At 45.2% G+C, this 14064-nt stretch overlaps 1 protein-coding gene across 1 annotated transcript in view; it reads right to left on the bottom strand.

Annotated features, from left to right (window-relative positions):
• Window positions 1-2842, bottom strand: part of SDC2 (syndecan 2) — a 130519-nt gene extending 127677 nt beyond the window's left edge. The window contains exon 1 of the mRNA XM_032610316.1: window positions 2182-2842. Coding sequence (XP_032466207.1) covers window positions 2182-2241 — 60 coding nt within the window. The 5' untranslated portion in view covers window positions 2242-2842. The remainder of the gene's footprint in view (window positions 1-2181) is intronic.
• Between the last annotated feature and the right edge of the window lie 11222 nt (window positions 2843-14064).

The raw sequence follows: 14064 nt of genomic DNA, 5'->3' as shown, positions 1-14064 counted from the left end.
CCAGAGAAGACAGGTATAGTTCAGCCAAAAAGCTTCCTTAAGAAGCACTGTCAGAGGGAGATCAGCTCGGTGCTTTTGTCCACCTAGAGGGGTGGGATAGGGAGGGTGGGAGGGAGACGCAAGAGGGAGGGGATATGGGGATATACGTATACATATAGCTGATTCACTTTGTCATACAGCAGAAACTAACACAACATTGTAAGGCAATTATACTCCAATAAAGATGCTAAAAAAAAAAAAGAAGCGCTGTCAGATTTATGCAAAACTCCAAGGAGACATTATTCCTCTAGAATCCCCAAACATCAACCCTTTCTAGCAAATTTATGAACAGGACGCAGCAAAAAAGGGACCCCCTTAATCCTGTACAGCTTTTTAGGCAGGCAGGCTTCTCCTGAAAATCTTTAGATGGAGTTCTCCCTTTGCCCTGTTTTGCAACAAGATGAGCAATAATGTTTTTCTGAAATAAACAGAGAATCTCTCCCTTTCGGTGTGCAAAGAGCCAAAGTTCATAACTGGCTGGGAGATTACCAATCCCAAGGGATAAAACGATCACTTGCCAAAGAGAAATGCTGATAAGTTTCGGAGTTCTATTCTACAGCCGGAGCACCCAAATTCTCATCTACTGTGTTCAGTTTACAATCCTAACTTGCTCTCCAATCTCGCCTAACGTTTGGGCACCTGCTAGCACACACAGAGGCTCCCACACCGATGAAAAATACCCATCTGCTGCTGAGTGCCAAAGAGGTTTCCCAATTCTAAATCGCATCAACTCAAAAAAGTGGGCTGGGGTGGGGGGAGAAGGGAGAAATAACACGCCAAAGGAGAGGAGGAAAATCTCACAAAACCACCTCTAAAGATGACATTATTTGTCTTCGAAGAGGCGGTTCAGTTTATTAGAAATGGACAAGTTATTCGGTGGCAAAGGGAAGAGATATGGGGAACTGGAAGGGACAGAAACAGCTGCACTCGCTAACCGAGGCCCCGGACCGCACTGAGGCTGCAGACGGGATCGCGGACAAAGCTCAGGGCGCCCAGGTAGGGGCCGCCAAGCACAAGTGAAAGCCCAGGAGGCAGTTCTCTTTAGAGGGCGCTCATTGGGCGTCTTAGGGAAACAAGCTCCAACCCCCCGAAACGCGACCCAGAGGAGGAGAAACCGAGTTCCCACGGCCGAGGCCGGGGAGGGAGGCTGGGTGCCCGCAGCCGGCCCCCGCCAGAGAAGAGACTCCTCCGGGCCTCGGGGTACTCCCGCCGGGTACCAAGCAAGCATGGCGGGATGGAAGCCTCGGTCTCCGAGCGGCCGGGCGACCCGAGGCCGATCGACCCGAGGCCGATCACAGTGTCACAGTACCCCGCCTCGCCCCGCTGCTGCACTCGAGTGCAATCCATACTGAAATGCCCTCCTGTCCCTAAGGGCCCGCGAGCTGCCCCCCGCCCCGCAGGAAGCACGGGTCGCCGCACCACCGAGAGTCTAGCGGCCCGCACCCCGGCATTTTCGGGCGCGTTCCGCTCACCCACCGCGGGACCGAGGACTGCCCTCCGCCGGTAGCGTTTCCACGTAGTGTGTGCTCCCTTGCCCCAGCCAGAGGAACATCAAACAAAAGAACTTTTTGCAAACTTTCCTCTCCGGACACTCAAGGGTTTCTTAAAACTGAGCCCCATCTCCCCAGAACCTGCATTCAATCGAGTAGGAAAGCTGGCGTGGGGGTTGGGTGGGGGGGGATGGTGTGCAGGAGAAGGGACCCCAAAGTTTCCAGGGCGTCTCCGGGTCTCGGGGAGCGCGCGGAGGGGACCAGTTCCCTCGCAGCCCTATCCGGGCTTCCTCTCTCCGGCCACCCTTCCCCATCGGTCCTTCCCGGCCACGAAGCAAGACCCTCCGACTGCGAAGAAGTTGGGAGTGACTTCAGGGGCCTCTGCGGTTCGACAAAACTGCAGTACTCTTGCCCTCATCCCGGGGAACCTCGGGACAACTCCAGCGAGCGGCGCTTTTCTGCGGGAAGCGAAGGGGGAGAGGAGTAGAGGAGCGAGCTCATTTGTCCCAGCAGATCCCCGGGGTCCGAGGGGCACGTCTGGGAGTGGGGGGCATCCCCCAGGTGGCGCTCCCCGATTCCCCACGGGCTCTGCGGCCTCTGCTCGGTCTCTGCACCCTAAACGGCGCGCGCGTCCCCAGCCTGGCCCACTCACCGACTCCGCCGACACGCAGGCCACCAAGCCCAAGGTGAGCAGGATCCAAGCGCGCCGCATATTCCCCGGGGCCCGGCTGCTCCCAGCCACCGCTTTACAACGAGGGAAAAACGAAGTCTCTCGCCCAGCGCCGCCTGCGCAGAAGGACCGGGGCAGAGCAGCCGCAGCGACCGCGGCTCGGGCTCGGGAGCTCGGGCTCCGGGCTCTCGCTTCCTCCTGCTGCGCCTGCGGCTGCGCCCCGGGAACGCGGCGCCTTCTCACTTGTTGGTTCCTACACAACCGATGCCTAGCTGTTGCTCCGGTGAGGCAGCTCTGTGGAGCTCTTCTTGCTCTGCTGTTGTTGTACTCCTCCGCGGACTCCTTCTCCGTGTCGCGGCTCCGTTTCTGATTTTTGAGGAATAAATTAGGTGCCCTGGAATGTAGCTGCAGCTGAAGTTTGGGTACAGAGCGGTGGGAGCGCCTGATCCGCGCGGCTGGAGCTCCCGGAGTATCTGGAGACAAGCGCGTCGGAGCGGAGCTAGTGGCTCAGCGGCTGCGCCCCTCCTCCTCCCGCGCCGCCGCCTCCCTCCCAGGGTCCTCCTCCCTTTCTCCTCCTCCTCTTCTCCTACCGCTCCCAGCCTCCCTCCGGAGCCCGCTTCTCCGGGCTTCTCCCGGCGTCTCGAGGAGAGGAGGCGGCAGTGTGACTCCCAGCTAAACCCGGGAGAAATTCCTACAGGATTACGCCCGGATTGGCAGCTCCGGGGGCCAGTGGCCACCAGCAGCTCCGCGCTGTGGCTGCTCTGGGTCTGCGCGTCCGCAGTCTGTGCTCCAGTGCTCTAGTATTCCTTCATTTTCTGACTCCCTTACACCCCCTCCCCCCAACTCTCTCCCCACGTTTTTCTCTCTCCTCCTCCGTGCTCCTTTTTTCTCTATTTTCTTTTCTCTTCACTTTCACTTTTCTGGAGAAAGATCGGTGAAGCGACGAGAGACATGTTTAGCTTTAATGCCTGTGAGAATCAGACCAGTACGAAGAAACTGCTTTGAGAGTTGGAAAAACACACACACGAAGTTTACAGATGCCGTCAAGCAATGTGAAATTTTCATAAAATGGCTAGTTCATGAAAATTGTATTTTAAAAAAGAAGACAATAAATATATTAAATGTGTATTGAGTATTTCCCACCCTCCCTAACCCCACCCCACCCCCCCCCAAAAAAAAGGAAGTAAAAAAAGACTCCCATAAACCCAAAATGCGACACTTTCCAAAGCTCAGAATTTCATTAAGGGCTTAAATACCATTTTTGCCTCACACACAGTTTAAGCCCCTAACGCATTTTATAGACTCCATTTCAGCATCGAGGTGTTAACGTTCGGAAGCTACAAATAGGGCAATTTGATGAGAAATTGGATAGAGATCCTGAGTAATAACAGATTTAAGAGAACTTCAAAGGAAAAAGTAATTTCAAGTTTGAAGAAAATAATGAGCATGTATTTCCTGAATGGAAGTAATCGACCTGAAATATTTTCCTGTGAAATCTTTTTTTTTCAATTCTGTGTCTATAGTACACTACAGAACACGGCAAATGCATACTCCCTTCCAGTTTCTAGCACGATTTTTCTCTCTGACTTCTGAAGTAGATAATTCTATGGAGCCATTCTGCTCCTAGAATGCCCACTCTAGGAAACCAGGGATCTTTCTGTCTTGTTCACCACTGTATTCTCATTCTGACTGCATAAAGATACACAATAAATATTTCTTGGATAAACTTTCATCTAAAACTCAATCTATACTGCATAAGAGTTGTGAGTCTTTAAGAAACATAGATGTAGATATATAGATACTAGACCCTGAGATTTTTTGAACTTATATTTCAAAATATAAGTTTTGAAATTTAGAGGACTGGAGAGAATTTTAGAGAACACAACCTCTGAGACGTCTGCCTCTTTGGTTTTAAGTCCCAACTACCAGGCTCCCAACAAGCAAATCTAAGTCATTGGCAGCCAAGAGGTAATTTAGAAAAATGGAAGAGTGGGCAAAAAAGAAAGAAAAGAAAAAGATCAGGAGACTGGGCGTTGTAGCATCAGGATGTTTCTGATTCCACAGAAACTGAGCTGGCACCTGGGTGGGTCAATGTGGGTCTGGCTTGGTTTTTGGAAGAATGAGCTACGACTATATTTTTAAGATGGATTCTTTGTGGGTTGAACACGGCTGAACATGGCCGTTCCTACTTCTGCAGGGCTGCCAAACTAGGGGCCACTGTCATCCTGTAATTTGGATGAAAGTAATCTTAGCCCCTGCTGCAGAAAAGGGTCCAGCTACACACGCTAAGTCAGCAGCTTCTAAGGAGGGAAACTGAACCCGGGTCTACGGGTTTCGGATCCTGTGGGTTCGGTAGAATTTATTTGTGGGTTGAAGAATTTCTTGAGACGGGGAGACTTCTGAAAGGAGTTTTCCAAAGGACAATGAACAATGTGAGAGAAATGCACAAAGCCACAAAATGTCACCTCTACTCCCAAAAGAGATCTAGTCCGCTCTCCAGGCTTTGGGCAAGGTCATACCCCTTTTCTCCCCAGCGGTGAAGAACCCATCAAATAAATTCGAATTCCAGTGAAAGGGGAAAATGCACTTCTCCACTGGCTTTCATAGCTATTGCTGTTTACTGGGGCATCCACCTAACAAGAAACATGGTGGCTGCTCTCTGATTCAGCTTGGGCAGGCATTGATAAAAATGAATTAGCAGATGCATCTGTTGAAGGAATGTAGCTGTGCACCTGAAGACACACCCCAAGGCTCTTGGTGTTTATGAGACTCTCAGTGACTGGGTATTTTTTAATCAATGGTCATGTAGCATTGAGAGTTTATGTGATAAGGCGATGGTACTATTTTGACAGTCACAGAATATCAGATATACGATAACAAATAAATGTTCAAGTTCTTGTGCTCAAATGCATGAACAGTTGTGGCCAAAGGATAATCTGACTGTGTAAAAATCACGCACAGTGAAAGCACTTACACAAGAGCTGGCTACAAAAAAGTTACCCATGCTGAGTGGGGGTGGGCCTTGTCCCCCGGTGTTAGAAGCACGTCTGAACTTGGAAATGATGAAGGCCTGTGTCTTAGTCTGTTTGGGCTGCTATAAGAAAAATATCATAGACTGGGTGGCTTATAAACAACAAAAATTTATTTCTCATAGTTCTGGAGGCTGAGGAGTCCAAACCAAGGCACTGGCAGATTCAGTGTCTGGTGAGAGCAGGCTTCTTGGTTCATCATAGACAGCTGTCTTTTCATCGTGTCTTCATGTGGTAAAAGAGGTGAGAGAGTTCTCTGGAGCCTCTTGTAAGGATGCAAGTCCTATCCATGAGGGCTATGCTCTCATGACCTAAACACCTCCCAAAAGGCCCCACCACCAAGTACCATCACCTTGGAGATTAGGGTTTCAACATATGTACTTTGCGGGGGACACAGACATTCAGTCTATAGTCACCTATTTGTGTGTTTTGCTAACTGGAATTTTTTTAACCTGATGAGGACGAAAATTCAGTAGAATTTTGTGGAATATATCTAATACACTAAGTGTAGCTTGTGACTAGAGCCAGAGGCTCCTCTCTAATATACGTTTTCAAGTCCTTCATTTGAGGACTGTACTTTGAGGGGCACAGCAAATACAATAGCAAAACTCATCACTTCCCAAATAGTGTCACTGATTGCTAAAAAATAAACACCCTTCCTCAAGAATCTTAGAAGAAAATATAACAAATGAACAGAATATAGAGACTAACATGCAGAAATATAAAAAATAAGAAATAATGAGAACCAGGCAACATGAAATAATAAAAACGAAAGCTACTAGAGACATATTTTTAAACCCAAGCTGACACATTGGATTCTATCATTATGGTATCTAAGGATATCATATGATAACTGTGGACAAGCAGGTGTATGTTCCAGGGTGATCTGTCACAGCAGGAAACTGCAGAGAGACAAATATGCCACTTGGTTGTTCTCAGTTGTTCTTCCACTCACCATCCCCTGGAAAGTTCCCAGGGGTCCAGGCTAGAAATCCATTTATTACCATCAGTCCTGATTAAATTCACTCAAATTGTGATAGAACCTGAGACTAAGAGGAAATCCAGCTAGCCAGCTATTCATTACCCATGCTAATAATGGCAAGTGAGCGGAGACCATGATAAAAATCTACCAACAATCCAAAATATCTATTCTTAGCCTCAGTATTTCCACTATTCTCTCCATTCACCTCTGTCAACCCTTTGCCAGGGAAGTTGGCTGATTTGAGTCTTATAATTTGATTCGGTGCTAATGTTGAACAAAAGTGTCACATTTTGGGCAGCAGGACACAGGCAGGAAAGTCAAAATTGTATAATACATAAATTGTCCCCTGAATAAAACAGGAGGCAAAACATTCTTATCTGCTTACCTAACAGAGTGGCACGGTTCTTGAAAGACTGGCAATACTTGACATTCACTCACTTGATAAACATACATGGATCACCTGGCACGTGCCAGGTACCCATGGGGTAGGAACATGAATTTTCTTGAAATGTGTTACAGTTAATACATTTTACACTAAGAGTCTTCCTCAAGTCACAAGTCTGTGACTAAGGTCCAAGTCAAACTTCATCCTATGAAAATGGAAAGAAAGCATTATTTATAGACTACATCGTTCTTGGGCATCAAACAACATTTTCCTAAGAGCCATACTTGGATATGTGAATTCAGAAAGGTTCCATTAAGGCATCTTGAAAATATTTGCATTGCATTTGTATATGTCCAGCTGGACAGGAATATCTAATCTTGGCTGATTTCATGTAAAATGTTACTTCTCTTGTTACTACTGTCTGTAGACTACTACTTTAATGGCAGCAAGCCCTACCCCCTTTACTATTCTTAGAGATCCATCCTCTCCAAGGCCCTGGAGGGGAACCCTACATACTATATACTAAGTGATCCCGCACTTCCTTGCTCAGAATTATTCAGACCAGGGCTGGATGTCGGGGGGAAGCAGTTTATTAGTGGGCCAGCAGACCTTCAGATCGTTTAAACCAGGGAACTCAGAGTCTAACTCAGCTGTACGTTGACCTGGGAGTCATCCAAAACCGGTAGGGGGTCCTTGTGTGCTGAAATAGAAGTGGCTGATCTGCAGTAGAAATAATAAAGCAAGTGAACAGAGAGAATCAGAAATAGAGAACACTTGACTCCAGAATAATGTAGGTTCCTGATTTTCTTCCAGTTCCTTTCCTAGCCTCTTTGGAGACCCAAGTCAACTTGATTCCTTCAGGATCCATGAGATACTCTGGCATCTTAAGGCAAATTCCTCATTTTTTCCTTAGCTTGTTTAAGAGGATTTCTGTTCCTGGTAAACAAGCGATCCCAAAGACAGAGCTGAAAATGAGGCAGAGTTTTGACGACCTTACCTTCACTTGGAATAGAATAGAATCCTTGTCATTTAGTGCTTTATACACATATATGAATAAAGAACAGTTAATGAAGACAACCTATTATAAAAACTATTTAGATTTTCAGAAAAAAAATTAGGAAAAAAATGTGTTTAAATTATTGAATTACCTTAGGGAAAATATTTTCCCCACTCAGTAGAGTTAGGTATCTTAAAATTTCTAGAAACAGAATAGAATACATAGATACTTCTCTGAATAGAATAGTATTAATACTGGGACCACCTGCAGGTTAATGCTGGAAATTGCTTCACTGAACATTTTTCTAAAAGATCTAGAAGGCAAGGTGCACAAACATCCAGGTGTGAAACGTTACAAAATTCTTTCAGGTAGTGAAATGTGAAGAAGGTAGTATGGTCATGCCTGGGTGAGTTGTTAAGTAACCCAATACATTCAGGAGACAGAATACAGCCTCTTACACCTGCAGTTAGGGGAGGCTGTACACTACAGCGGGTAATAGCTCAGGCTTTGCAACAGACAGACTGGAGTTTGAACCCCAATTCCACCCCTTACTCTGTGTGTGTGTGTGTGTGTGTGTGCGCGCGTGTGTGTGTGTGTTTCGTATTATTTACTCATTTATTTATTTTTGGCTGTGTTGGGTCTTCGTTGAGGCACATGGGCTTTCTCTAGTCACGGCGAGCGGGGGCTACTCTTCGTTGCGGTGCATGGGCTTCTCATTGCAGTGGCTTCTCTTGTTGCGGAGCATGGGCTCTAGGCGCACAGGCTCAGTAGTTGTGGCACACAGGCTTAGTTGCTCTGTGGCATGTGGGATCTTCCTGGACCAGGGCTCGAACCCGTGTCCCCTGCATTGGCAGGTGGATTCTTAACCACTGCGCCACCAGGGAAGTCCCCTCACTGTGTTTTAAGAGGCCTTGACACCGGAGCAGGCCACTGAATCTAAGCCTCAGTTTCCTCATCTGTAGATTGGAAATACAAGGTTAATGTGTAGAATCTGTGAGCTAATGTATCAAAGAGGTTATCGAGTTACTTTGTACATAGTGAATTTCCAATAAATGCAGGCTGTCTCAATAAATGCCAGTTGTTATTATTAGTATTTCCTCTGTCTGGAATAACCTGTCTGTTCTCCCAATTCTCTGGCTAATTCCTACTTGCCCTTTCAGTGTCAGTTTAGAAGTGTCCTCACTGGCAAACATTTGAATTCCTTTTATGTATCACACACCTCCTCCAGGTAACCTTTCCTGATCCACCTCAACTGAGTAAGAGACCTTTCAGACAATTAATTCTCGGGACTTCCCTGGTGGCGCAGTGGTTAAGAATCCACCTGCCAATGCAGGGGACATGGGTTTGTGCCCTGGTCCAGAAAGATCCCATATGCCATGGAACCACTAAGCCCGTGTGCCACAACTACTGAGCCTGCGCTCTAAAGCCCGCAAGCCACAACTACTGAGCCCGTGTGCAGCAACTACTGAAGCCTGTGTGCTTAGAGCCTGTGCTTCACAACAAGAGAGGCTACCACAATGAGAAGCCCACACATCCAAACGCATAGTAGCCCGTGCTCGCCGCAACTAGAGAAAGCCCATGTGCTGCAACGAAGACCCAACACAGCCAAAAATAAATAAAGAAAGAAAATAAAGAAAGAAATCGGAAAAAGGAAAAATTTTAAAAAGACAATTAATTCTCACCTATTAATTATAACCTAGGATAGAATATTTGAGTATTAATAAAATTTGCTCATAGAAACATGTTCTGTTGTGGCTAAAAGTACAAACAAAAAACTGAATAGCATCAGTAAGGGCATAGGAAACAAGAGTACCCATCGATCTACCTTTAAAAACATGGGCACCATAATAAGTTTAAACCTGAATAAAAACCTAGGGAAAAAGTGTAAAAATCTAAAGTTGCAAATTCTGAAATAAAAGTAAAGAGAATTGAATTGTTAAAACAAACAAAACAATCTCACTATTTTGAATTCAGATAGAAATAAGGAAAATGCTTCTGGGAAGGAAAAAAATACAATCTATCATAAAGTCAGAACTGAATATGTCTGATGTTTGCTCTTTTTTCTTGTAGCTGTTAGTGATTCATGAAGCAAAGGAAGGGAAGTTCTATGCAGGTTTCACTCCAGGGTTGCATTGTAAAAGCAGCTCTTCGTGCTTGCCAACTCACCACACGCCAGCACCCCAAGATGACCTATGTGAACAGCCCAGTCTGGATGTCTCCCTTTCCCTCCCTTCTCATGTAACCCTGTATGGATACACACACACATACATGACGCACACGTGAGTTTTTTGTGTTTATTTTGTTCTTACTGTTTTATAAAATAGTATCCATTAAACACTTTCTTCATCTTGTAGAAATTCCTTCAAGTCACTTGACAGAACTTTCATGCATTTTTTTAATGGTTGCATATTTCCCTTTGGTGTGGGTATTTCCTACTCGATTCAGCCATTTCCCTATAATAGGCATTCATTCTGTTTCCAGTTGTTTCCTACAAACAATCTTACAGGAAATACCTTTTATATATTTCCTTAATTCATGGTGATTTTCTTTCTGAAGGCTAGATTCCCAAGAGTGGGATTGTTGGGTTGGAAAGTGTAAACATTTTAAATTTTATCAGATGTTGTTCGACAGTTTCACAACAACAAAAAGTTTTCACACTTCCACCAGTGATGCTTGAGATCGTGCTTTTCCTTTCTCTATGTCACAGCCAGCAATAGATGTTAGCTTTCTTTTTAGTCGTTTGATAAGCATGAAGTGACAGCTCGTTGCTAGTGTTATGTGCATTTTCCTGAGTTCTAGAGCTTTAGAGCATCTTTTGGTGTATTTGTTATATTTGGAATTGGCCCTTTGTGAATTATCTGTTGATATCCTTTTCCCATTTTCTACATGGCAACATGCCTTTTTCTTATAAGAGCTCTTGCATGATTGCTATAAATATATCCATCTACAACTATGGTATTCATCCATCTTGCATATATTTTTATATATACTACAATCTATTTCCAATTCTCTATTCTATCCACTGATCTATTTGTCTGTTTCTATGTCATACCATACTCATTTAATTACCTTGAAGATATAGTACCTTCTGAAATTTCCAAAACCATTATTGCTATTCTCCCTAACATCACATTGTTTTCTTTTCTTTTCCATACTTTTTTTGGATATCTTTGCGTATTTTTTCATCCATATAAGTTCGAAGAATATTTTAGACAATAAAATAAACCATTTTAGAGGGACGTTCAAGACGGTGGAGGAGTAAGACGTAGAGATCACCTTGCTCCCCATAAATACATCAAAAATACATCTACATGTGGGACAACTCTTACAGAACACCTACTAAATGCTGGCAGAAGACCTCAGACTTCCTAAAAGGCAGGAAAACCCCCACATACCTGGGTAGAGCAAAAGAAAAAACAGGGACAAAAAAATAGGGACGGGACCTGCACCTCTGGGAGGGAGCTGTAAAGGAGGAAAAGTTTCCACACACTAGGAAGCCCCCTCACTGGTGGGGACACGGGGTGGCCGGGGGGGAAGCTTCGGAGCCATGGAGGAGAGCACAGCAACAGGGGTGCAGAGGGCAAAGCGGAGAGATTCCCACACAAAGGATCGGTGCCAACCACCACTCACCAGCCTGAGACACTTGTCTGCTCACCCTTCGGGACGGGTGGGGGCTGGGAGCTGAGGCTTGGGCTTCGGAGGTCAGACCCCAGGGAGAGGACTGGGGTTGGCTGCATGAACACAGGCTGAAGGGGGCTAGTGCGCCACAGCTAGCCGGGAGGGAGTGGGGGAAAAAGTCTGGATGTGCTGAAGAGGCCTTTTGCTTCGGGGTGTGTGAGAAGAGGGGATTCCTGCTCCATGTGCCCACAGAAGGCAGAGCACCGCTTAAGTGAACTTAAGAGATGGGTGCGAGCAGTGGCTATCAGCTCGGACAGCAGAGACAGGCATGAACTGCTAATGCTGCTGCCACTGCCACCAAGAATCCTGTGTGCAAGCACAGGTCACTACCCACACCCCCACCTGGAACCTGTGCAGCCTGCCACTGCCAGGGTCCCATGATCCAGAGACAACATCCTCTGAAGAACACACAGTGCACCTCAGGCTGTTGCAATGTCATGCTGGCCTCTGCCACCACAGGCTCACCCACATTCCAATTATGACTACTTACCCCTCCCTCCCCCCAGCCTGAGTGAGCAAGAGAGCCCTAATCAGCCGCTGCTTTAACCCCCTCCTGTCTGGGTGGGAACAGATGCCTGAGGGTGGCCTACATGCAGAGGCAGTGCCAAAACCAAAGCTGAACCCCAGGAGCTGTGCGAAAAAAGAATAGAAAGGGAAATTCCTCCGTGCAGCCTCAGGAGGAGCAGATTAAATCCACACAATCAACTTGATAAATGCTGCATCTCTGAAATACCTGAATAGACAACGAATGTTCCCAAAATTGACGTGGTGGACTGTGGGAGCGACTGTAGACTTGGGGTTTACATTCTACGTCTGATTTGTTTCTGGTTTTATGTTTAACTTAGTTTAGTTTTTAGTGCTTGTTATCATTGCTGAATTTGTTTATTGGTTTTGTTGCTCACTTCCTTTTTTAAATTTTTAATTCTTTTATTTATTTATTTTATTTTATCCTTTTTTCTATTTTTGTGAGTGTGTATGTGTATGTTTCTTTGTGTGATTTTGTCTGTTTAGTTTTGCTTTTCCCATTTGCCTTGGGATTCTATCTGTTCATTTTTTTCTTTTCTTTTTCATCCTTTTCTTCAGAGCCATGTGGCTGGCAGGGTCTCTGTACCCCGGCCAGTTGTTAGGCCTAAGTCTCTGAGGTGGGAGAGCCGAGTCCAGGACATTGGAACACCAGAGACCTCCTGGCCCCATGTAATATCAATCAGCGAGAGCTCTCCCAGAGATCTCCATCTCAACACTAAGACCCAGCTCCACCCAATGGCTAGCAAGCTCCAGTGCTGGAAGCCCCATGCCAAACAACTAGCAAGATACGAACACAACCCCACCTATTAGCAGAGAGGCTGCCTAAAGTCATACTAAGCTCACAGACACCCCAAAACACACCACCAGACCTGGCCCTGCCCACCAGAAGGACAAGATCCAGCCCCACCCACCAGAACAGAGGCACCAGTTCCCTCCACCAGGAAGCCTACACAATGCACTGAAACAAACTTACCTACTAGGAGCAGACACCAAAAACAATGGGAACTGCGAACCTACAGCCTGAGAAACGGAGACCCCAAACACAGTAAGTTAAACAAAATGAGAACACAGAGAAATACACAGCAGATGAATAAGCAAGCTAAAAACCCACCAGACCAAACAAATGAAGATGAAATAGGCAGTCTGCCTGAAAAAGAAGTCAGAGTATGACAGTAAACATGATCCAAAATCTTGGAAATAGAATGGAGAAAATACAAGAAACATTTAACAAGGACCTAGAAGAACTAAAGAGCAAACAAACAATGATGAACAACACAATAAATGAAATTAAAAATTTTCTGGAAGGAATCAATAGCAGAATAACTGAGAGAGAAGAACAGATAAGTGACCTGGAAGATAAAATGGTGGAAATAACTACCACACAGCAGAATAAAGGAAAAAGAATGAAAAGAATTGAGGACAACTCAGAGACCTCGGGACAACGTTAAATGCACCAACATTCGAATTATAGGGGTCGCAGAAGAAGGAGAGAAAAAAAAAGGGACTGAGAAAATATTTGAAGAGATTATAGTTGAAAACTTCCCTACTATGGGTAAGGAAATAGTCAATCAAGTCCAGGAGGAGCAGAAAGTACCATACAGGATAAATCCAAGGAGAAACATGCCAAGACACATATTAATCAAACTATCAAAAATTAAATACAGAGAAAAAATATTAAAAGCAACAAGGGAAAAACAACACTTAACATACAAGGGAATCCCCATAAGGTTAACAGCTGATCTTTCAGCAGAAACTCTGCAAGCCAGAACGGAGTGGCAGGACATATTTAAAGTGATGAAAGGGAAAAACCTACAACTAAGATTGCTATACCCAGCAAGGATCTCATTCAGATTCAGCAGAGAAATTAAAATCATTACATACAAGCAAAAGCTAAGAGAATCCAGCACCACCAAACCAGCTCTACAACAAATGCTAAAGGAACTTCTCTAGGCAGGAAGCACAAGGGAAGGAAATGACTTACAATAACAAATTACAAACAATTAAGAGAATAGTAGTAGGAACATACATATCAATAACTACCTTAAATGTAAATGGATTAAATGCTCCAACCAAAAGACATAGACTGGTTGTATGGATACAAAAACAAGACCTGTACATATGTTGTCTACAAGACACCCACTTCAGACCTAGGGACACATCCAGACTGAAAGTGAGGGGATGGAAAAAGATATTCCATGCAGATAAACATCAAAGGAAAGCTGGAGTAGCAATTCTCATATCAGACAAAATAGACTTTAACATAAGGACT

This window comes from Phocoena sinus, chromosome 17 (assembly GCF_008692025.1).
Source record: "Phocoena sinus isolate mPhoSin1 chromosome 17, mPhoSin1.pri, whole genome shotgun sequence".
NCBI classification, from domain to species: Eukaryota; Metazoa; Chordata; class Mammalia; order Artiodactyla; family Phocoenidae; genus Phocoena; species Phocoena sinus.
The sequence above is the reverse complement of the archived record's forward strand: the minus strand, read 5'-3'. Positions and strand labels throughout refer to the sequence as shown.